The sequence below is a fragment of the Osmerus mordax genome, chromosome 4, assembly GCF_038355195.1.
Source record: "Osmerus mordax isolate fOsmMor3 chromosome 4, fOsmMor3.pri, whole genome shotgun sequence".
Classification (NCBI taxonomy): domain Eukaryota; kingdom Metazoa; phylum Chordata; class Actinopteri; order Osmeriformes; family Osmeridae; genus Osmerus; species Osmerus mordax.
In genome coordinates, this window is record NC_090053.1 from 14,085,613 (window position 1) to 14,111,435 (window position 25,823).

General features: G+C 40.7%; 1 protein-coding gene and 2 long non-coding RNA genes across 3 annotated transcripts; 1 reads left to right on the top strand and 2 right to left on the bottom strand.

Moving 5' to 3' along the window:
- Positions 1–478: 478 nt before the first annotated feature.
- On the bottom strand, positions 479–7,318 carry usp3 (ubiquitin specific peptidase 3). Its single transcript, XM_067234586.1, has 15 exons — positions 6,936–7,318; positions 6,122–6,182; positions 5,750–5,887; positions 5,538–5,621; positions 5,181–5,262; positions 4,837–4,919; positions 4,415–4,528; positions 4,033–4,146; positions 3,799–3,948; positions 3,254–3,360; positions 3,087–3,167; positions 2,884–3,002; positions 2,682–2,795; positions 2,214–2,281; positions 479–2,059 (listed from the first exon to the last, which is right to left on the bottom strand). The coding sequence occupies exons 1-15, from the start codon at positions 7,024–7,026 to the stop codon at positions 1,801–1,803; spliced, it is 1,665 nt and encodes a 554-aa protein (XP_067090687.1). The 5' UTR covers positions 7,027–7,318; the 3' UTR covers positions 479–1,800.
- Positions 7,319–8,943: 1,625 nt separating this feature from the next.
- Positions 8,944–9,847, bottom strand: LOC136941419 (uncharacterized). Its single transcript, XR_010876525.1, has 3 exons — positions 9,734–9,847; positions 9,237–9,396; positions 8,944–9,015 (listed from the first exon to the last, which is right to left on the bottom strand). It is a non-coding gene; the product is annotated as an uncharacterized lncRNA (long non-coding RNA).
- A 5,950-nt stretch (positions 9,848–15,797) lies between these two features.
- Positions 15,798–16,556, top strand: LOC136941429 (uncharacterized). The gene is made up of 3 exons (XR_010876526.1): positions 15,798–15,885; positions 16,065–16,357; positions 16,481–16,556. It is a non-coding gene; the product is annotated as an uncharacterized lncRNA (long non-coding RNA).
- Positions 16,557–25,823: the final 9,267 nt, after the last annotated feature.

Here is a 25,823-nt window from a genome sequence, read left to right on the forward strand (position 1 = left end):
ATTTTGAAAATCTTAAAAGATTAAAAAATATATTTTAGTGTGTACCCAGCATTAGTAAAGAAAATAGGGAAATTATGTTTCGTTAATTAGAAGCGAATTTGCTTTACAACCGATATTCAGCTGCTTTCAAAGCGACTGGCTAGCTAATAGAACGACAATATAAAGTGATACTTTCAGTATAGATCAGTTAATTTTGTTACATAAATTAATGTGTTTACTAATGTCAAAACTGCCTGCACATTGCAAATGTACAAGCGCTATATGGTGAATTTGGCCTACAATTATGACAACTGACTTTACCATTGTGCATGTGTTGACTTCTCTTATGAACTAAATGTTTAGATGTTTGTGGTGGTAAGACAATTTTACAGAACCAATATAGTACATTTAGATCAACATAACATAAGCAACTTATAACATAGGAAACAGCAAAACAATGAAAGTTACATAAACATTGCATGAATGTAGGCTCCCACAGCATTGGCAATATGACTAGAATAGATGTGGAGGTTGAACAAGTACTTAAGAGATGACAGAGAATTTCAATTGTGATCTGAGAAATATAGGTACCAAAACCGCTGAGAAGAACTGTCATCACCAGCTGCATCACGGGCACTGAACTGTCTATAATTCCAGAAATCTGTGTGGGTCGCCAAAATCATCGCAGGCCCTGTGCCCCATCTATAATTGCAGGAATCTGTATTTGTGTGTTTCACTGACATCTTTATCACGACTGCATCATGGGCACTGTGCACTAGTTCTAACAATCTTAGTTCTTGTTGGATGTTTCCTACTTCACTTGTAAAAAATAAAAAATAAATCTTCTGAAAGTGAATCCCACTGAGGGAACTGAGGACTAATTGCATCTCAACTTTTAGTTTAAAGAAAGTCACACACTCCACTCTATTCCATCTGCATCTCTTTATTTTGAGGAGGAATTGTTTCTTAACTACCTAAGACTTGCACTTGCAGTGGCCTGGTTTTAGGCACTGGCCCTTAGTGATTATTACTTCAGCACTCTTAACAGTGGACATCTTGTACCTTCTAAAACATTACAAAAATAGCACAGTTGAATACATGTGTTTGAAAGACGGATCCCTGATTTAAATTGTAATTTAGTTATTATTTTTGGGGGGGCTACTACTAAAAAAGTATTCCTCCAACAAATAAAGACTATTGTGTACTGTGGGCCTACCTATTGATAACAAAATAATTAAAAGGTAACCAAACTGATACCACAACAAATTACACTTAACTAACATTGATTCAGTTATTCATTAAAATCATGCTGTTTTAATCATAGCATATTGCTACTTTCTAATGCCTATTCTCAACTTTACTTGTTGGACTAGCAGAACTACAAGATTGTGTAGGAAAGGCCCATATAAGATAGACTTGACTGTAAAATTTGATCATGACATTCTCAAAGTGGATTTTAGAGCTGTCTTTTTGACACTGAGAATGACCATAGCCAAAGATTTTACCATCATCTTTAGAATCTAACAGGAGCAGTCTGTTTCAATAGAGGAATGTAACATAAAGCAAAAAGGCAAGTAAATCTTTTTAAAATAAGAGCAGCAAGGGAGGTCTAATGAAATGCTTATATACATAAAGAACTCATGCACTTTTAACAACAGTGATAGGAGCAGGTAATGATTATGCAGATAGGAGGCAAGCCATTGAGGTGAGGCAAGAGTGAGGGGTGACAACTGATCTGGGGCCGTGAAGCCTAAACGCTCCAACATGCAACAGGTTTTAAAGCTTGGTGTCAACCTTCAAGTCAGCCATGTTTGACACAGCCTAAGAGTCTGTTTCTAAGACAGCAGTGCCCATGGCGGCAGAGTCCACGGCAGCCAAATCCGAGGCAGTCTTCACGCAGACAGCAGTTTCCGATGCAGTTGCATTAGAGGCAGCCTTATCTGGCCGCTCCACATAGAAGAGGATGTAGGCTTTTGCCTTCACCACAGTTTCCTCTTCAGTGAAAGTCACAGTGCTATCATTAAAGTGGTACCAGTGGCCCTCGTGGCTGCCATACGCAGTATAATGCCCTGATCCCACCCTGTAATTACAGTAGACATTTTTTGTCATATTCATCTTTAATCATCTACAATTTATGTGAGTGATGCACCACTGCCACCTAGTGGTTATTTGGGGAGATCATCAGCCATGTTGACAAAAGAAGTATGATGGAAACGCATGGAAAGTTCACTCACCCTGACCCATGATGCACCACCACAGCAGCAAGGTCATATAGGCAGCTCTCTGGTAGATAATTCTCCGGCTGTACACAAAAAAAAGTGAGTATAACAGTACATACATCAGTGAAAAGACAACATTTGATACAGGTGGCTTTGTTCCGTTTGTTTATTTCTGTTCAAATGTAGACTGCCAACACAGTTTCACAGACCTGGAATAACTTGACGAGACAGAACTGTACATGTGCCATAAGTGTAAAAAAAGACAAAAATCAACTAAAGGTCTGGGTCCAAAAGCTGCCAAAGGTATAAATCATGTTTATATGGACAGAACAGTGATTACACTCTTAAGAGAGTTACACTGGGTGCTCCAAAACATTTTGCTTGTGCTCTTAACTTTTTTAAGTTGGGAGCACCAGTGCCACCAAGTAAAAAAGTTAATTTCAAGCCCTGAGATCCCTTCAAGACCAATACTATTTTGCTCACCTCAAGCAAATAGCCCTTCATGTCCAGGTCTCGCAGCGGGAATTCCACATAGGTGTCCACTTTATTTCTTAGATACGCCGTCCAATGGAATCTTTTAAGGTGCAAACACAAAACCTGCCAAAGAAAATTTTATGAAAGGACAAAGAGTTTAACTTTCTTAAGACTTTAATCACTGTTATGTCCATATAAACATGATTCATACCTTTGGCAGCTTCTGAACCCAGAACTTTTTTGTTGATTTTTGTCTTTTTTTACACTTATGGCACATGTACAGTTCTGTCTCGTCAAGTTCTTCCAGGTCTGTGAAACTGTGTAGGCAGTCTACATTTGAACAGAAACAAAACAAAAGCAATCAGAATGAGATATAGTAGGAAGTTATGTCCACTATGGAGCACTGGAGCTTACCACGTAAGGTGCAGGTAGGACCAGGCTCTTGGTCCTTAGTCCTCTTCTGTCTGAACTGGCTGGGAATGTCTAAAGACAAATCTAGTGGACCAGAGGGGAGGTTAAAGCACCTGGGTACCAGTGTTACAGTAGTATTCATGGAAAGAAGAGAAGAGAATGATTCTTACCAAGGAATGGGTCAAACTTCCTAGACTCTGTCCCACAGATCAGGCAGTAAACTTCATTCTGAAGCACTCCACCAAATATGGATGTGACAACTGTGGAGGTCCCATTTCTGGATAGGAAAGACAGAGAATCAGCATGAATAAACTTAGCAATAGCACTTGATTATCAGGCCGTGTTCATTTTTATAGATTACATTGTAATATTTCATTCAAATCCATCTAATGTTAATGAGGTCAAACTGACAGCTTGTGGCCAAATATTACATTTTATGGTAGCATTTCCAGCATGATCACACTGCCATGTCACCCCACACAACTCACAGAACACCCCAACATAGGAGCCCTAAATGAACTGTTGCAATCAGTCTAAGTCAAGTCTCTTACTGTAGTGAAATCACAATAAGCTTAATCAGCAGCAGTTGAAACAGAATCTCCACAGCAAAGATTGATCAGTGAAAGGAGCTTTACTACAGCGTAGTAAAATGTGATTTAAGTGTTCTATGCACACTGGACACATACACAGAGGAATTGAAGTGAAGATATTATACATGCAGCATTTGGCTCCTGTAGTTGGGAGTTTGAGGCCCTCCTGAGGTGGCGCTAGGTGGACAGGCCCGTTGCAGCTGCTCTGGAGCTCAAGGTGGAGATGGTCCAGCAAGTAACGCATGAACTCATGAGCATCCTGCTGCTGGTAGCCCCTAGACACAGATAAAACACAGGCATCTAAGGACTTTATAAAAAGGAAAAAAACATTACATTATCATTAACAGTATGGGAAATACCTGAAACTTGGCATTATTTTCCACACCACATAGAAAAAGGAGTCTGGACTGAAGGCGCTCTGGCTCCCCTGCCATAGGGAGCACAGGATTTTTCTAAACTCCTCCACAAGGGACCTGCACCATACAAAGAAACCTGAGCACTACAGACAACACTTTCACCAGAACAGCTTATTATTCAGATCAACCTCATCACTGAGTAACTGATTCTTGGATCAAGTCTGCTGCTGTTTTTAAGTGTTGCTAGACCAGTGTCATCATTATATAGAACAAACTTTCTTAAACGCCTATAATCTACACATTCTACAAGTCGTTATTTTATTGTACTGAGTATTTGTGGATCTCCCCCCTCCCAGAGTACCCTCCCACTTGAAAAGGACCTTACACACTGGTGTCCCCTTGGCTGCGGGTGTGGTACATTCTCCTTCCTGACGTTTTACCACTGTGCAGCGCCACTGCTGGCAACTCCTTGAAATAGCAGCTGAACTGCTTAATGTTGCTGGAAAAATAAACGTAGTTTTAACAATGATATGTGTAACATGCACATAACTGATACTGTAACACCAGTAGAGTTGTATGTGGCATCAAAAGCTAATATATGAGGTAGAAGAGAGAAAGGAGATTGGGTTTGTCTGCTGTCTACAGTAAGCAGGCCAGTCAGCCTAATCCCCTGGCTGCACACCAGATTGCATTACTGAAGGATGACTGCCCCTGAGGCCCAGTCTGATTCTAGGACTTGGACATGCAGATTGGCAGTGCACACAACAGGCCACCCACCCAGAGGCCAGGTTGGGATTGAAGCATTACCTCAGGGACTGCAGGATGGCGTTCATGAAACACGTGTTTCCCAGGTTTCGCAGGCCGGTGGCAGAGACAGCCAAGGTCCCAACCTTGCAAAGACGTGAAAGGCTTGGCTCAAAAGCTTCATGAAAGCTAGTTCAACAAATTACTTACATTACATCATAAATCAAAACCCATAAGTGTTCTGTTCATCAGTTGTGACTCACTGACAATCATGTAGTGTTATATTTCATTTTAAGACATGTACGGATGTGTTAGACAGGTGTTGACACTGCAATAGGACACAGTTGTAGAGAGACAAAACTTTGCTCCTAGTAAAAAAAAATTAAAGTATGTCATACTATCCTTACGTTGTCCTTTAACAGTTTGCTGTTTGGTGATGAGGTTTCTAATAGTTTCCTTTTTCTTTGCTTATCAACAGTCAATGGTGAACTGTAAGAGAGAATGAGATTCAACACAAGCAGTATGAAATGGACAAGCCTATGTTAAACATGCTGTGTAGCCTAGTCAAAAAGTTGGCATTCCAATACCTAGGACTATAATCATTCACACAAAACAACAGCAGCGTCACTCAAAACAGATTTGGGCTATAATGGGAACAATTTTGATATGACTGAAAGAGTGACAAGAAAGGCCAGAGTCCCATAAATAAAAATGTCTTACAGGTAAACAATAATAAATCAATTAGCGTCTTGCAAAACACTCACTTTTCCAAACTCTGAAGATGCTCCCTCACCTTCTGAACCTGTCCTAAAACTGTGTCATTTACAACAAAGTCATCGCATCTGTAACTGTGGACAGAAAACAACAAATAAATGGCTGCATACTAAGAAGTAAACAGTGTCCCAGAAAATACTGCTGCACTGGGGTGAAAACTGAGACGTTTTATATGAGTTGATTATTAAAGATGGGCACAAACCAAAATGTGCTGTAACTACAACAGTCCATACAGACAGAGTGTGATGCCTTTTCCTTCTCTTCCTTCTCACATTTCTTCTGATTATTTCCATGGACCACACTTTCTTCAAAGTGTTTTTTTGCATGTCCATTCACATATCTATGCAGAAACATATCATCATTCGATACACATAATAATAAATAGCCCTATACATATTCAAGGTACACTGGTAAGATACATTTTTATATTTTGTGGTTAGAGATTTATATGGAGAAAATAAAACAACCAAGGTGGATATGCTTCCTATATGTCAGAAATATTATATGCTATAACATTGTATATAAATTGTGCACTCAGATCTGAGAACCAAGTAATTTGTTACACAACACTTGCCTTCCACAATGCACATTCATACAGGTAAGACAAACCCATGGGCTTTTGTTTGACCTGCAGACTGGACAAGAATAAACATGAGATGAAGCAGGTGTTGCACCGAAAGCTGTGACCCATCAGAAACTCACCGCAGCTGCACATCGTCTGGCCGTGCGTGTACAATAGTTTGAAGTTTAACTCCTTCATTAAGCAGTTACAGTAGGGTTACATATTCTGACAACTTACCCAATGTGCTGGTCCATTACATATTTAGTTTTTTCTTTTCTTTACAGTAGAATATGATTATTTAAAGTTTTAAATGGTCTAGTGTAAGTTTTAGGTAGGTTATTACAAATATAACTCGTTCATGCAGTCACAAAAATGTTTGAATGTTTAAAAACATTTCAGAGACAATGTACCGTAATATATTTTATTTACTTTCTGATAAACATAATGTTACTACCGCGAATAATCATGCGGTCACAGTTTCTGATGGGTCACAGTTTTCGGTGCAACACCAGCAACGTGACAAAATCCGCTGCAACAGGGTAAACGAGTGTCAACACATTCAAACGTCAAATTCCTTCACCTGAAGTCACTAACTGATGCAATCATCAGAGATGGCAGATAATAAAGCTAGCAATATCTAACTGGATAAACAGCTACGGACTAAGCAACTGTCTCTAGCTAGCTTGTGTATAAATCGTAGTCACATAGTAGTAGCTTTAGCATGAGTTAGCTTAACTGCTGGTTTAAGTGAACGAGATTTTTTCTATATGTTTTAGGTTAGGTGGAATTTAATGAATGCGGCTAGATGCGCAATTAAGACATTTACCGTTGCAGCACCAGGAGGACGGCAAACCATTCGGAAACCTTGAAGAATCGATGGCAATGCACAGATTGGAGTTCAAATGGGGGCACTCCATTAAATTGGACAAATAGCTAACTAGGTAGCTAGTTTGTAAAGTGTTTTCGTTTCTTTACTCGCGTCTCGTCTTTTGCGAGCTAGTGATAATGTAATCTAAACCTATATGGTTAAGTGCAATACTTCTTCACAACAAAACATAAGCAAAGCAATTTAGCTATTGCTCTGCAACAACCAATTTTTGTACAAGCCAGCTAGCCTAGCTAGTTAAAGCTAAAGCTAGCTTTTACGGAGGTAAAAAAAGAAAAAAAAAATACTAGCAGAGACCGTCTACGGATACTAGAGAATGTCGAATATGGGGAGAACTGCCACTCGGGAAACTTCAGAGTGCACCAGCTGGGCGTACGCCTGGGTGTAACGCTACTTCCGACGTAGAACTGAAAGTGACGACTAACTTAAAGTTACGACTAGCCCTTGTGCTGCACCTGGGTGTACATGTTACGTCTAGTGGGGAGCAGGCGTAAATTGGAAAATCGGACTAAAATCCATGGTAATTATAATGTACAACAGTTTGATCGCACATGCAGCGCGTCTTGTTTATAGGCAACATGGAAAGGGCATTAAGGCGAGAAAAAGTCGTCCGTGAGCGCACAAATCCACTGTTAATTTTATTGGTGATCTATTTCCAAGCTGATTGTTTCTGTTTGTTTGTTTGTGTTGATATTATTACATTTCCCCGTGAGCACGCTTCTATTCTGAGTAAACAACTCTAGAGGTTTTCTAATTTCTCTATCAGTAAAATGTATTTTCCTTTTTCTTTTTTAAATCATGGCTTGTTTTGAAGGGAGATAGGTTAGCTGTAGAGTGCGCTTTGGATAGGCTCTTAAATGTGTTGCTTGGCAACGATCGACGCTTTTGAATTTTCACAAGGACGCGCATATTAAAACCAGGCGTAGCTACGACAGTGGTCTGTCAAGCTTGGTGCACTTGGTATAAATTCAAATCACAAAGTCGGACGTAGCTAAGACCGACGTAGGAGTTTAGACCAACTTTTTTACGCCCAGCTGGTGCAGTTCTGAACTGGTTGCAGTTCCACTCTAGTTCCATATGAGGACACTAACGAGCAAGTGCAGAATGAATGGAGGTGTATGGAGCTATAGCCCAGTGGTTCTCAATCCTGGTCCTCGGGACCCCCATTCATTTGAATCAGGTGTGCTGGAGCAGGGAAACATCTAAAACATGCAGGGCAGGGGGTCCCGAGGACCAGGATTGAGAACCACTGCTACAGCCTACCCCTCAAATCCACTTTTCTCAGGATATATATTTTTGTCTAGTAATTTAAATTCTGAATTCGAAAGGGCCCAGCTAGCATGTGACCGACGGGCCAGCAGCGGTCCACTGGTGGCATAATCAGCGGGCCATCAGCGGGCGCCACCAGCGGCTGGCTGGTGTTTTGCTTGTTTTACCAGCGGCCCACCAGTGGCAGCCTACTCTTTACCGACAGACGTCCGCTACTGGCCCGCTGGCTGCGGCTTGCTGAAGGCCCACCATCGGGCTATCGCTCATATTCAGATCTCTACATTCTCTACAAATAACGTAGGCTACTACACCATAATCAAGAATAAACGCTTTACAAATTTATTTTGAAACAGATGACTTCTTACATATAGGAACTTCAATATGGATATACAAACCAATAAATGATATTCTAAATATAGCTAATCTAATACGGCACAGAATACAAAATTACTTTTCAACATATAGCCTATAATATTAACTTAAATATGTGGTCTACCTATACTAAAGGTACAAAGTCTCACTAATGCTACTAATGTACAATTTAGAATAAATATAAAGAATATGAAATATAAAATGGCCATAATATACATATAAAAATACAAATCGTATTTAAAAAAAACTAATAGTGCAAAAAATACAAATAGTGAACATAGTGCAAACAAATATTGAACGCCCTTCATAAACTTGGATGCAATTTCCTGGAGACTCCCTTCTGTTGCATCTCTGGTCCCTGGGTTCTTTCTAATTGCTCCTGAAATCATGGAAGATTGTTTAATACAGTGTTACTCAAACAGAGACTAAATGCTCCCTTGTGGAATTCAAATAGTCGCCCATCCGATTCCTTCTGGGGCCAAGGCTATTTTCTACAATGGCAACATACTTTGTTTTGTATTCTACAATACTGTCTTTTGCTAAGCTGTTGAAAATAAGATCATAAATATACAAATAATAAATGGCTGTTTTCAAACTTACTATGGACAATGTTCTTTAAAATGAGACCCTTGAATGCAATCTTCTGGCCCAAGCCGGTCCAGTTGCAGAGCTTTGTTAAATCATTGCTGAACATGCAGGAGAACATCCTCTTCACTGAGTCTTTGGTGGATTTTCCCCCTTTAGCAGCCAAAAACCTGACCTGTAAAATTATATTCACATAAGAATATAGTTTATTATAGAGAATTAAAGCATTTTCACAAATAGTCATTTACAATTACTTTTGTTGTACATAATGTATAAAATATTGTACAATACTCGTAGAGTCTGCACTTTAATCATACAGTAATATCATACAGAGTGCAGAGAAAAGCAATTATACATGAGGGGGTTGCAAAAATGTTATCATCACAGATTGACTGACCTTAGGCTTTTGGTAAATGCAATACCTATGAAAGTTGTTCACCATGCCCAATCATGGACAAATGCTTTAGTTTACTGTACGTAGTTAGCACAATACCATATATTTTGGTGCTTACCAGTTTCTCTTGAAGTTCAACATCTTGAGCAAGCCTTTGTTCAAGGTCTTCCAGCATTAGTCAGGTGGGAGTCAGGTGGCTGAGCGGTGAGGGAATCGGGCTAGTAATCCGAAGGTTGCCAGTTCGATTCCCGGTCATGCAAACTGACGTTGTGTCCTTGGGCAAGGCACTTCACCCTACTTGCCTCGGGGGAATGTCCCTTTACTTACTGTAAGTCGCTCTGGATAAGAGCATCTGCTAAATGACTAAATGTCTAAATTAGCCGATCTTTCAGAGGAAGTAGAACGTCCTCTGGCAGAGCCATGTCCAAATGTGTCCCATTGGTCAGCTGTAGTAAGAGGTTACGGTTCAGTGTTGTCTGGTAGCGCAACTCCCTCACTTCCTCTGCCATTTCCCTCTGATGCTGAAGAATCAGCCGTTGGAAATCAAAAAATATAAGGTTGTGTCAAAGTTGTCAAAAAAGTAAACACGCAATAGAAACCCATTCGTTATACGTATATTTAAGTCTACAGCAGTTATTTCCAACCAAATAATTGGATTGTTATGTATCTCAAGCTGTTAACTAATTGGAATCAAACATGCCACCAAAGAGACTGATACTACACAATAAATAAAAGTAAAACAATGTAGCTGGCCTGTGGTATCATGTAGTGGGATCTGGCTTAATTTTGAACAAAGGTCCGTAAGTGACATGCACAACAAATTATTTTTACCCTCAAACTGGCGAGCAGTAGGGCCCAGTGATGAAAAGGACTGACTGGAACCTGTTTTAAAGTGTACAAAACTGCCACTAAATTAGGATACATTGAATAACTGTTGAAAAACAATTGTGTTGGCAGGTGGTCTCCACCCTTCACATGTTTTTACATATTGTGATAAACACAAATATATAGAAACAGTTCTCTTGTTTGTACAGTATTTTAGGTTGTGAGCATAAAATACAGCATTGTAAGAATATTTACATTATACACATACATGTTTAACCCCACTTACTTTGAAACACTGGCAAGTTGGCCACTGATCTCTCTCCAGACACTGTTGTAAACAGAAAAACAATCAGACCAAATTGCTTAAAATCTTTCAAGGAAGATTTAAGTTATCCACATCACCAACATTGGAGAAAGAGATTTGTGAAGAGACTTATTCAAAACCTAAAATAAATCCAAGAGCTTTATCATGTAGAGATACAGTTACCTTCAGACTGGTGAGCAGCTGAACCCAGTGATGAGGAGGACAGAATGGAACCTGTTCGGCATAAGAATAATCTGGTACTTTATTATTCAAATATGTAATGTGATATACAAGTTAATACTTCAATTCACAAAAACATGAAGTTGTTCAGTAGAATGTACCACCAACCGTCAGCACAGGGTGTCAAAGAGGGCCGGAAACAGGGTCCTGATGACTCTATTCAAAAATGGGAAATAACAATAATTAATGTTCCAGAAATAATAATAATTCCATGAAAGAATCATGGCCCAGAGAAAACATCTTCCACATACTTTTCTTAGTGGTAAAGCTGGGGGGCTTCGGCGCTGGGGGGAAGGGCTGTTCAGCAGCGTCAGACTCCTCAGAGTCAGTCTGGTCATACTTTGGATTTCGCCTGGGAAAGACAGCAAGCATGAATTGCAACAACAGTTGTCTAATAAAGCTTCAATTTATTTAAAACTTTAAATCTTACTTTTGTTTCCTTTGTGTGGTTTCTGGTTCCATTTCAAGACTTGAATCTTTCTCAGCCCGAACCAGGCACTCATGTGCTTTGTCATACGAATCTGAAAATAAACAAAATAGCACCTTATCAGTTTGTACACACGTTCTGTGTACAAACCGACATTTAACAATATTTGGTTAATATAATGGACGCACCCTTGATCTTCAATATCTCCATGGAGAACACCTCCCATGTATTAATGTCTGGAACTTCATGTAAGATCACTGCCTTCCGCAATCTCTCCTGGGTTTTATATGGAGGCCAATAACATCTGTTCTTTGTGCACCAACTCTTTGAGACAACAGCTAAACTGTTTTCTTCATTTGGAAATTTAACCACTGCAAACATAGTACTGTAAAACAAAAAGCACAGAAATTTTAGATTTATTATAATTCCTTGCCATATTTACAATAATGATCATTTTAAACATGTCAAGCTACCTTAATAAAAAGTCCAGGATATTACATGTGGAGTAAAGGCATCCCAGCAAAGCCCTCTTTGCATGGGAGTAGAACACATTTTCTTAATACATTTGTGGATTTTGTAAAAAGAAGCTCATTCTTCAATGTAGACATAAGGAAAATGTCCAGCTTGGATGACAGCAGGGGGTAAGAGAAAAGGTCTGTTTGGCTTCTAAATCTTTTGTACACAATGAAAATATCCCCATGTTCTTCTAGTACAATGTTTTCCACCAGCACAATCTCCTTGTTCCTCAGCTGTATGCAGTTGTTGCCAGTAGACCTCTGTACCAAAAAACTGTTGAACTGCATTTTGTCAAACTGCCTTTTCACAGTTAAACCAGTTGGAACTGGACCATCAGTATGCTCCTTTTGCATTTCTTGTTTAGCCTCTGACTGAGTTGCTCCCATGGCCTCTCTTTCTGAAAGTCTCCGTATGACCTGTTCTAAAGGCTTGTTGGGTTTCCGACTCATTTTCTTCATCTGACCAAGATAATTCTCAAAGGGGAAGCAGGAGAAATTGTCAAGGACACCAAATGTATGTGCTTCATGACTGAGATGGATTAGGCCATGCATGTTATATGTGACATTTTCTTTTCCATACAGGCAGCTGCAGTGGTCCACAAACAACACTAGGAGGTATTTAGCATAGTCAGCATAATCTGCACACAAGGAGACACTTAGGAGAATGGTCATGGCGACGGCAAGCAGCATGAAGTTCTCGTACATAGCTCTTGGAAGATGCTCTTTAAGGCAGACAGGACCAGTGTACAAGAGAAACGTCCGAAATTCTGTTGCTTTACATCAGTCAGATTCTTTCAGAGATCTGGGTTTTCTGTTGAATTCTGATGGAATATGTGGTCTTAGTTCAATCAGCTTTGTGGATGTATTTGAAACAACCGAAGGACTTAAACGAGGGTTACCAGCTTTCGTGTTACTCCCAAACACACCAGATGCATATATAATCAAGTGGAAACCGTGTCACCAGACCAATTGACAATCTACCTAAAGGTGTTGTCCCACTATAGTGACAGTCATCTGTGAACTCATCAAAAGTGTCGTGGTCAGTCCTCTGAGGAGCATTCATGTTTGGGAAGGTCATTCGATTCAGGTAGTAGACTCCCTTTTGACGGCACTTGTCACAGCCGTAGTAACCATTGTGACCCTTAGCGTTTCTGACAAATGCCCTTGCTGGAGCATCACAAAAAATTGCAGAGATTTTCACATACACATTTCTTTCTCCAAAAGAAATATCATTGGCTTCTAGCCCTTCTGCTTCCTCAACAAAGTCATGCAAAAACTCAAGACTAGTAGGTTTCCTTTGACCAAAGAATATCCCAATGACAAATGGGGACTTGTTAGTCTGGACCAAACCATCAAAGACTTCTACTAGCCCTAGTATAGGCCAAAACTGAGCATTTGAGCTTTTGTATAATGGCAGGCCATCTATATTTATTTGGAGGGACACAGGCTCAGGTAGCATTGGGTGCATGGTGAGGTGAGATAGCACACCATGAGCAATGCCAGCATGGAAATAGGTTCCCCCAGTGATGACTTTAGTTGTTACAACAGGTTTTGTTTTCAACAAAGTCCGTGGATCTATAGGTAACCCAAATTCAGGTATTTTCTTGGTCAGAATCTTTAGAAGTTCATTTAATGCTGAATGTGGAATTTGTTTTCTGATAGCCCAATCAGCCAGTAACTTCTTCATGTCTTCTTCATCTGTACTGTCATCTGTGTTCTCCTCTGAACTCACTTTTAAAGTCTCTCCATCCATCGATTCACTATTGCTATCAGCTAGGCCTAAGTCATCCCTATTTGACTCCTGCAGTGGAAGCTCTGTGATCTCAAAATCCATGATACCATCTCTCTCCTCACTCTCTACAGATGTGGACCCTAGTTCCAGCAAATCCTGCATGACTCCTTTCTTAATTTTTCTGCGTTTAGTCCAGTAACTCGACATTTTACCTGGAGATGAATAAGCAGGCCCAAGTTGACTGGATATCTGCAAAGTAAGACAAATTATACAATTAGTGCAATGCTGTTTATTAAACAGTTCAGACCAAGTAGTCTAATTTGATTTGATAAGAGACTGATTGCTAATATAGTGTAATATATAATATAGTATAACTGCAGTGGAACTATTAGATCAATTATCATTCAAGTGTTTTAACATCCTTTAGATACAATCTAAAATAGATAACAATTTATGTAACAAACTTCACACTGCAAAGATTAACATGTACAGCTTGTTTCACAGGTGGCACTAAAAATGGAAACGTGCAGATGTACATGACACAAAGTAGCCGTCTGGAGTAGTGTCGACCAGAGCCATAGAAAAAGAGAGTTGCGACACTTCCATATACTCCCATTGTTATCGAGGAATGCGGAAGTAAAGCGTGTCTCACGCGACCTATAGTTCCAAACATTGTATTTTCCCCCATTGAACCCCATTCATTTTCAGTGTCTCCGAAGCAAGTTAGCTGGTAAATTGATGAAAATCCTGAATTTTTTCATATTTCAACCACCACATATCAATTGTTATTAGTAGTATTTCATATATCCAGCTTTAGATAACATTTATCGTAAGATTATAGCTTGTTAAATTCTAAATGCAGTTAGAGCTAGTATCTAATGTAGAGCAAAGCAACACTTTTACTGTAGCTAGCTTGAGAGCACGTGTATCATAACCAGAGGTTCGTTGGTTTGTAGTCTGTCAAATTAGTTCTAGTTATTGGTGTTCGTTGGCATACAAAGTTACTCTTATTAGCCTATAGTACATCTGATCAGAACTTTGCATTTTCTGAAGTAGATGAAGCAGATATGTTGACCCTGGTCCTGGGGATCCACATACCTATGGAAGCTGAAGTCAAGGTAGGTTGTGGGACATTTGTTGGTGCAAAAGTCAGACCGAGCACCTCCATGGCAACGATAAAAATGTTTGATGGTGGCGTGGTTGTTGTAAGCCTAGATGTTGCTTGGCTTTTCTGGTTCTTCTTTGCTCTTTTTGACTGGTTTTTACTTCCAAGATGCCCATCTTTTAAGATACCTTTTTTTCTTTCAGCTCGTATGTGCTTTGCTGCAATTCTCAACCTCAGCCTGATGTATCTGTTGGTGATTTTTTTTTGTACATCATGACATGAGGGAAGCCTGCAGTCGATCACCATAGCTTCCTTCTGCAGCACATCCATGGCATTTTGGAGATGCATGAGGGAGTCACTGGTCCTGGTTCGGAACAGCTCCTCAATTTGCCGGACTAGGTCGAAGGCCTCTTGCGACGGCCGACAAAGCGCACCAGGCTTGAATTCCTTCAGCTTCAGTAAAGTACTGTGCTCTCCTTCAGGTTTGTCAGCATTGTTGTTAATTGCTTTTTTGCATTCATTACAAATGTTGTAGTATTTGTTAACTTGATTTACTATGTATCCTGTCAGATGGTAGAGAGCGCAGGTCTCTGTTTTAGTGAGGTCAGGTGCAGGACTGCGCTCCATCAGCTCCTCCACGCGCAGGGCAGGACTGGGTAAGGTCTCCTTTGCATCCAGAAAGTCAGCCAAAAGGCTGTTCTCATCTTCCTGATAGCTTCCTGATTTTGTTGTTCTTAAAAACTGCCCAACAGAAATTGACTTCAGTGCTTGGTGAAACTCCACGGCAGTTGGGACTGGATTCCTCTGTCGGATGCAGCCAAATAGGTTTTCCAGACAGTCTTGGGTAAACCTGCTGGTCAACACAAACAAGTGTCCCTGCGACAGCATGTCTTCTTGGATGGACAGTATTGTAGATGTTGCCATCACAATCCCTGTTTGTACAGGCTTGGTTGTCCAATCTTCAGCCCACGGAACAGTTGGATCGTGTCCTGGAGGAACTTGATGGCCTTTTGGTACTCCTCCATCTTGTGCCTGCTCAGTGCCATTACTGGGTGGCGAGAGGACATGAGATCAAACCAGTGGTCTACCTGCTCCAGGAGCCATGCTGTTGTCCGGTAAGAGGTGGGTCGTTGTTCCTTCTCAACCATATATTTCAGGCCAGCACTTGTTGCCTTGCTGAAAACATTTAGTGCAGGGCCTACCTTCATCTTGTCAAAATGACTGGGCTGAAGGGTTTTCATTGAGATATTTGGAGCAATTTTCAAAGCCATCCCCTCTTGAAAATTAACCAAATCTTTCAGTGGACCGACTGAAGCTTCATTGGAGGGGAGGTTCTCCCTCTCTACCATATCTGGTGGGATTGTGAACGTCTGTCCGCGGACCAGGGCACTCTTCAAGTTCTTCACCAGGTGTGGGACATCTGGCATGAAGTATAGCCTCCTGTCTGGTCTTGTTGGATGTGGGACAGACGTTTTGTTGTGGTCCACTCCAAAGGCCTTCCACATTGCCCGATTAGGGCTGCCCATGTCAGTGGTGACGTTAATCACATGTAGCCCGATGGAATCTGCTCTGTGAATAATGTCCAAGACAATAGGTTTGTAAATGGCCCCATTAGTGGAATTGCCACTGTAGTGGTAGGCCACTACTTGTTTCCACCTTGTCGTGCTCCCTGCCAACATAAAAACACACGCATGTGTTGCCTCTCCTGTGTGGCCAGGTAACGTCACATCCCCATACAGCTTCCCTGTTCCCAGGTGCAGCTCCACGCTTGGTGTGATTGACATCTCATCCAGAGTAAGTACGCACTCCCTCTCCATCTCTGTCAGGCCATCTACCTTCAGCTTCAGAGCCAGTAGCAAAACGGATTTGAATAGCCTTTTTAAGGATGTCATTTCCCCATCGTATGCCTCTCTTACTCTTCAGACCACTCGATTTTATCTGATCTTTTGATAACATTGTTCCAAATTTATTTTCCATTATTATTATTTTTTTCCGTAGGACCACATTCATTCTTTTTTGACAATTTAGGGCTGCCTGTAACCTTCTTGTCTGATCTATTTGTTTTGTTAACTCCTCCCTCAGGTCTTTATCACTGTACCCTGGCTCACTTGGACACTGGGCACAGGATCCTGGCTCACTGGGGCACTGGAACCTGGCTCACTTGGACACTGGCGACTGGCTCACTTGGACAATGGACTGGCTCATTGGCTGCTGGTATGCCCCTCTCAATTTCTTCACAGTCTAAACCTTCAATAGCCTCTCTTCCCTCACTTTCCCTTCTCTGACTTCCCTCAGTATCTGAAATGATGACATGGCATTGTTAGTGTTATAAGGTGGGGAGGGTGTGCAATTATAAATGTTAGATTCATTGTAAGTTCACATTGTTCATACCAAAGTTCATCATGTGACAGTAGGTGTGGTCACTGGCCACTGAATTAACATGTACTAACCTTTTAACCCTCGTGCTGCCTTCGGTTCACATGACCCAAAGGTTCATAACGAACCATCGTTGTGTTTACCCAATTTTAACCAATACAAAAACAAATAAAAATAATTTTCTTTTAACCTTTGCAATGTGGGGGGTCTGAGACAGCCCAACGGTTAAAAGAAAATGCTTCACTTTGTTTTTGTATGCGGTAAAGTTGTCGCAATACGAAGGTGGGTCACAATGACTGATGGGTCAGAATGACCCGAAGATAACACAAGGGTTAAGGAGTGAGTTATTTTTCCAAAACGGAAGCTAGCTAGTTTTAGTTAGCTTCCGTTACCTAGCAACCTAGAATAATACTCGTAGCAATGCTACTACCTGCTAGTGTTACTTGTTAACCTCCTAATTGTAAATTTTGAAGCCATACTATAGCGTTTGTCATATAGTTTTTGTCTATCGGAAAATAGTCGGTTGGAATGTTCAGAATCACATATGTGTGACGCTACTCCTTAACGGGCTAAAGGCTTTTTGGTGGTTCTCTCACTAGGACCCTTCCTCTTCTTGGACTCAGGACGATGCAGAAATATGCTGGGAACAGCATCAGCCTTCAATTTCAGTTGGCCTTTTTTTGTTTTTGTGAATTGGTCTCCCTCAAAATGTGCCTGCGATGATATTGGCACGATGGCTTGAGTTTAGTTTTTCCACATGCATTCCAGACTCACCCCATAATTGTCAATCCCAATTTCATTATAGTCATGTACATATTACAGTAAACATATTGGTCCTTGATCCACAAGTGAAATGTATAAAGACAACTTAAACTCACACCACACAGTTTTCTATTATTGAATTTTCTTGCAATGGTCAGGTGCCTTCTGCCAACTTGCGCCATCCATTTTTTTCTCCTGTTTGTATCTTTTGGAAAACCATACATCCGGATCCCTTTCTCAGACCAATTGGAGCATCCAAATGCTGCACAGCCAACCATAATCTCATTGTCTTCTAGAATCATATGAAGTGCAGGAGGTCATTAATTTGACATGTTATACTGCATTTCAACCACTATAATGATTGTGTGTGTGTGTGTGTGTTTGTGGCTGCTGAATAAAAAAACGTTTAACAAGTCCCATTTACTTCAACAGTCGAAGGTTAAACGTTAAGTGGAAAAAATAGTCCTCATTAGGCTACTGTTTGGTATGTATAGTATGGTACAGTTGGTACAGTATGGTAGCTAGCATAGCCATTTCTAGCTCTGCTTCACAATATTGCGTTATGTATTATAAGTTAATGTAATACATAAATGTTAATAAAGTATCAGACATACATGATACAACACACCAGTAACCAATTGACATTATGTGTTAATATACCAAAAATATCCGTGAATCGAGATGGTGCTGCTGTCTGTCCTGCCGAAAACCATTCAAACAGGTTGACAGCAGTGTTTTTTTTTTACTACAGCGAGCTACCGGAACCACGTGACAAAAAAGCTCTAGCTTTTTTCCTGTGTTTCACTGGCAGTGAGTGTTCACAATGTTGTATTTCACTCCATTCTACACCAAACACGTCAGGGAGGACTGCCTTTTGTAGATACGAGTCTGCTGAAGATAGCCAGACTATCGGATTTCTTTTACTGAGCCTGTTTCATTAATCATTTGCCTGAGAAAGCGACTTCCGTTGGCCAGCTTCATTGAAAACCATTCAAACCGGTTGACAGCAGTGGGGCTTTTTGGAACTACAGCGAGCTACATGAACCACGTGATCACGTGTCGGCGAGATCAAAGCGTGTCGCAACTCTCTTTTTCTATGGCTCTGGTGTCGACCTACATAAAGTAGCAAAGCAGTGTGCAGCAAATGTTTATATGTTGCTTGGCAACAGTCAAGGGCCTGTGCAGTTGTTAAACACAGCCGTGCTGATCATACCACTGGGATATAATATCCCAGTGGTATGACGGCATGCGTACCACCAGTGACGTACCATAGTTTGAGAACCACTGAGGTAATCTAGCCAACTCCAACTGTCACTTGACAGGAACATCTCGCAATCTCTCTGGCTATATAGCTACGACTGTACAGTACGACGGTTGGCTATACTAGCTAGACTAAGCTATAGTTATTTGCCCAGTAGTCGGTTCCCGTAGGTTGGCAACGTCTAGCTACTTAATTACCGATAGCAACTTTTTTATTTAGCTAGAAGTCAGCTGACAACTGTCTGACAGGCGGATATCGAATATGATACAGTAACAGCTAGCCTACTACAAGACTAGCTATTATTGTAACGTTAAAACTAAAACGGAAACTCATTCGGAAACATTTGACAACATACACAGAGCCATAGCCTACACATTGATGTTTAATCCAAACTTAATGTAATCCTTTTATCATTATATCGTTAGGTAGTACAGTGTACGTGTTTCACTCACCTTGATTTCGAATGTACTGGTCATCAAGACGTTGGCAGTTGTAGTTAAATTTGTGTTCACGCGCAAGTGTATCTTCAATTCCGGCACGAGAAAGGTGATATGTTGTATTGTTTATTGGTCTTGCGTAAAAGCTCATGTAAATACGTGTATTGATGTAACGTTGAGTGTAATTTGTTGTTGTTGTTATTCACTATCAATAATATCAACAACAAAAAGAGACAGAAAACAGCTGAAGGTGACGTTACGACTATCGGCATGCCGCCCATGAAACACTGGCGGACCACTGAGTAATTGCCGACTATCGGCTTGAGGATGGTCAGCCAACGGAGGCCCGACCGCTGCAAGCCACTAACGGCGTGCCACCCAAAAAACGCTGGTGGCCCGTCGGTCACATGCTAGCTGGGGGGAGGCAAAATACACACTGCTGGGTGTTGAAACATTTTAAAGTCGCCTTTCTGTTCTAAAAAGCCTTTTAAAATGTCAATGACGTCATGCACATCGTACGACCAGAGATACTGCTTTACGGCAAGCTCTGGTCACTTCTTTTTCTCTCTCGAGGCATCGACAACACAGCTGACAGGTTAGGCTCTGTCAATACACATGCTAGAAAGAGTTTTGGCTTGCTAATGTTGTTGCCAATGTTGCTAATGCTCTGACATTCTGATTCTGCTTCGGATGCCATCAAGCGGGATCTCTGGTCGTAGTCAGTCCTTCACTAACCAATCAGCATTCATTAGCAGAATGCTAGCGTGTTATGGGCAACAAACGACTCATCCTGTAAAAAATCTAAAGGACATAAGTACTCGTTCATTCAACTTTCGACCTATAATCCATGTTGAACATGCAAAAACTACAATCAAATCTGAGATTTCTCAACGACAATCAGGCGAAAGAGCCAAATGTAGCCGTTTAGCTCCATAGACACAGTAGCTACCATACTGTACCAACTGTACCATACTATACATACCAAACAGTAGCCTAATGAGGACTATTTTTTCAGACTCAGCATGCACTCGCTCGCGATCACCCCCAGTGGAACTCTGGTGGAACTGCAACCAAATTCGGTACAATGGGGCTTAATAGGGAGTGGGCAGGCTCTCCTTAAACAGGCTCTGCTAGTATGTGCGTATTTGTTCCGGGGCAACTCCCTGCGGAAATGCATTCGGTTGTCCTCTTTTTCGGTAAGCGACAGTCTTAGAAGTCAATATTGTAATTTAAATATTTGGATTGAGCGGCGAGAACGAGTATAGCCTACTCGTTCTCAAACTATAGTTTGATATTCTCTCAACAGCCAAATGGTCTGTTTTGTCGAACGTCAACCCTAATGTCCACCCTTACTCACAGACTTTGAGGTGCGTCTGGCAGTGATGTATGGAAGACCCAGCAGTGATCAAGTAGTAATTATGCTCCTAAACGTATAACTTGCTGCTCAAACTGATGAACATCGTACGTCCAAACGTGTGAACTTGCGTCTAGATTTCAAATGGGTTTAATATTAGCTATATGGAATCTAGACGGTAACGATACGAAGACGCACTTCAAGCGACACGAATATAGAACTCCATGTGCCAAAACTATGGAATGCAATAAGTATGGAGTTGGATTAGTTTCATAATTCACCAACAAATGTAACGCTATTCACAAACAGTGTTGGGGAGTAACGGAATACATGTACCGGTGTTATCGCCCAACTGGTTTCCAGACTAACTGGTTTCCCAGCTGTGCGTTCATTTATCAGTCTGCCTCTGTCAGCAGATTCGTCACAAATTCACAAACATATTACTGGCGATTTTCAAGTCGGATCTTATATTTGCTGCGGCAAATATGAAAGTATAGGCTACGTGCGCACTACATAACATCCATTCACGACAAAATAAATGGAGACAAAATAAAACATTTGCAGGCCGCATGAAGTGGGATTCGATCGTACTAGATCAAAAACACTTACTACACCAGGGGTACTCAATTAGAAACCCAAAAGGTCCACTAACCAAATTTCCATTCAGTCCAGGATCCGGAACAATTATGGTTTATTTTTCTGGGCCTTACCTCAGAGTTCTGGGGGTAATTTTGTTCAAAGTGTCCATGCTTTGTGTCATAGTGACCATAGCCGCGGGAACATAGGATATTTTATCAGGGGGGTGCTGCTGGGTGGGGGGGGGGGGGGGGGGGGGGGGGGTGCTTAATGTTGCGGGGCGGTAGGGACACACTGGGAGTAAAAATAGGCCCTGGACTTTGATCCAGACCTGCACACTAGAACCGGCCCCCGTATTCGCCACCACAGCTGCCCTGATAATTAAAGAATATATTGTGCTTATTAAAGTTATGCATTGTGCTTATTAAAGTTATGAACTTAGAAGTGTGCTCAGGCTTAAACATTGGGTCTCACACTGGGTGTGGGAAGCAGGCTGTTCTTTTTGTCTCTATCTCTTCATTTTCAGAAACAACCTTGAAACCGGGTGGAGACGGCACCCGAGCAGGTGGGACGCGTAGGCAAGAACAACACCCTGACGCACGAGAGAACTAGCTCAACCCTCTTTTGATACTTGTGTTTTCAATTGCATTGTATATGATATGCTGGGGCAGGGAAAGATTTCGTGAACCACTTCGTGAACCACCCCAAACTCTGTTGCGGGTAGGGAAACGTAGACAACCCCAGAGCTCTGTACTTGTTGATTTTCAAATGCTGCATTAAAGCTGATATTATCGTACCTCTGCGACTCCAGACCACTCTTTCTAGAACACAGATTTGTGTCATTGAATACCATCATTACATATTGGAATAGACACAACATGCCAACATTGGAAACAGAGGCAGAGGAGTGAAAGTAAGAGGAGGAGGACGGGGAGGATGAGTATGAGGAAGGCCAAGGACCATAATCTCTGATGAGATCCGAGCCGCTTTGGTTGACCATGTAGTCAACCATGGTCTAACAATGAGGGAGGCTGGGCAAAGAGTACAGCCAAATTTGAGCAGGTACACTGTAGCATCCATCATCCGGACTTTCCAAAATGAGAATAGGTAAGAAATCTACTCTCACTACAAAATTGCAGTAGGCCTACTGCATATCAATACAGTACTCAATGAGTACAGTAGTACAGTATTGCCTGTGGACTGTTCTGTATGACTGTAAAAATAAAGTATGTTTCAAGTATTTGGAAAATGTATTCCTACTTTGTATTCCTACACAGTATTTACAGTATTTTACTATTTGTTTGGCAGAACTGAAAGATTACCAACACAAGGTGGTCGGGAACGTCTTCTGTCTCCTGAACAGGAAACTGAAATCATGAACATGGTCCTAGAAAATAACGCCATAACATTACGGCAAATTCAAAGAAAAATAATACAGTAATAATGTAACTGTATACAGTAAATTATTCTGTTGTTTTGTATGTAGACCACTGTATGTGCAACTTTGTGTTGGTTGGGATGTACACTGTGTACATTGTTTTTCTGGGAAAAATACGTAAAATATATTTGTTACCGTGTATTTCTGTGTTCTGAGTATAAAAACAATATTTTCAAATATTTTACAACACTTATGTCTGTACTGTCTGTAGTAAGTGTAACACTGAACAAAAAAAGGCCTAACTCTATGATGAATGAAGAAGAAGTGTTTTCCATTCATCATAGTGTTTTACATTGAGCACATCAGTGTTCAAATGGTTCTTATAAATGTCTATTCATATGATGGTTTGTGTTTGTCATTTGAAAAAAAAATACCATTTTGAGATTAAATAACATTGTTTTGAATGTTAAGTTTAATTTTGCAGGAGAAGTGAGGGGTTTTGCCCATTGTGTGTGTTTTTTTTTAACTTGTGTGTAGAGTTATGAGAGTATGAGGTATGCATTCAGAAAATGTGTGTAACCAATCGAGAAAAACTGTAATGACCCAAATTTACTAAACCAAACTCTAATATTATCTTCCTCCTGTTGAGGCCTAGCAGTCTCTGGTCTGCTAAGACCAGGCTCCCAACTGAACGTCACAATAAAAGGTTCTTAAATTGTTTACGTTACCAGCATCGCAGAGGGACAGCAGGCGCACCAAGCATAAAGCAGTCCGTGAATGGGGTTTTGGAAAAGGATCCCCTTACCATTTAGTTTTGTGCACCACGGGTTCTGCTTTATACTGGTGCTGCCGTGGGTCTCTCCTGAATCTGGTTCTGAAATCCTGCTGCTCGACAACGCCAATTGATGAAGAAAGTGTTTTGTCCGTCTCTTCATAAACGGAGTGACTAAGTTCAGTTGAGTTCTGGATTTTAATAAGTATTATCAATCTGCAGATTGGGAGAGAAAACCAGACCTCTGACAATAAATGACAACACAACACCAGGCTTAGGTCTCAATCATGTCTCTCAGCTCTGAAAGCCGGAGGACCATCTTTTATAGGGCACAGGAATGTAAACATAGATAGTGACAGTCAGGCAGTAATGACGTTACAACAGTCTCAGAGGAAGAGATTCACAGCTCCCAACACATGACCACTCAGACTAGAGAGATCATAATTGGCGCTCTCCTTGTAGTCATGACAAAGGACGTTTAGCCAGTACTTTCTCCTGATCACGAACATCTATTAACCCTGACACATAGACACAATCTACTCTTATTAATATCAAGCTTACATGAGAACATATTAACTAGTATCCAATGACTAGTTATATTGATTAGTGAATAATGGAAGCACACCGGAAATCGCAATTTCTTCCACACTACCCGAATGTAGGCTAATCACATATTATGGGTTGTTTCGAGGCAATAGCCGTATTTACCACAACATCACAGCTCCTTCTCACGCCACATGTATACTACGTACGTCGCTGCTAACCCAGACAATACGATCAAAATACGCGTAACCCTTTGAAACACAACATGGGTCTATTAATTTCCTATGCGATTTTGTGTATGGCTGAGTGTTTCTTCGCTATATCTTTTTAAATCAATTCATTTCAGAATTTTATATTCTGATCAAATGTAGTGAGCACTACATTACAGCCATTCACGCCATAATAAATGGAATCTAAGAAAATAAAAGATTCTCAAGCTCGCATTAAGTGGGATTCGATCCAACAAGCATCCATCATTGTAGTCCATTGCATTAGCCTACACCGCGAGCTACTGAAGCACATGGATATTTCAGTAATTCAGTCACGGATTTATTACTACGTTGGCCTTCAGGCAACATGTTGTTTTGGTTCTTCTGAAACAACTAGTCACCGTAGACCAGGGGTCACTAATTGGCGGACCGCGGTCCGGACCAGGACGGTTCCCTATCCGGACCCGGACATATAACCGATATATTATTATGGAATTAATTCATTTTGACGGAACGTTTCCATTTAAACCGGCACATCTTTTTGTTCCAACTAAATGTGGTTTATATCTTACTTGTCCAATACAAATGCATACTTAACTAGAGAGGGTACAATTTCTGGGGAAATTGTAGGGTGTGCTTGCTTGCGTCGGTTGCACAGGGGTCCGTTTTTGAATGACATTTTTACAACTGATATTTCTGTATATTTTATATAAAAATGCATACTTATTATTTATAAAGATGACATAGATTTAAAAGCATTTTTTTTTGCTGCTCATTTACAACTGAAAATACGAGTGAAGTGTAGAATGAAATAGATGTCTTCTCATTTCCCCTGCAAGAGGCAGCCTCATCGTTGAAACAAAACGAATAAATTGGGCAGACCGGTGTAAAAATTGACCTAAACTCTATGACTTAAACGTCATTTTAAGTTTTTCCCTTCTCATGATATTTTCAGGCATTTAGCCTACTCATTGCATTCATTCATTAATAAAGAACCCCCTTTGAAGATTATTCTACGACGTTACCCGGCAGTAGAAGATGGAATCGCGATTCAAACAGTACCATCTGCTAACTGAAAATATGCCCCCCAAAACGTAAATAAGCTTGACATTTATTTCGTGGAAAATCGCTCATTCATAAAAAGCTCAGTGGTAGCGATCATTGTCAGTAACAACGCAAAATGCGATATCGCCCTGTGTGGAGAAGCTGCTCCGGTAAATTGTACTACTACAGTACAGTACTAAACTACTGCTGTGTTCGTCTTGGTAGCGATTGCGTTGGTTGAATTGGATTTAACGTTCAGTTGTACGGTTTAAGCTGAAATTAATTATTTTCATGAACAGATTGACAACGTTTAGGCTGTGGCAATGAAGTTCAGGTTAGTAGTTAGAT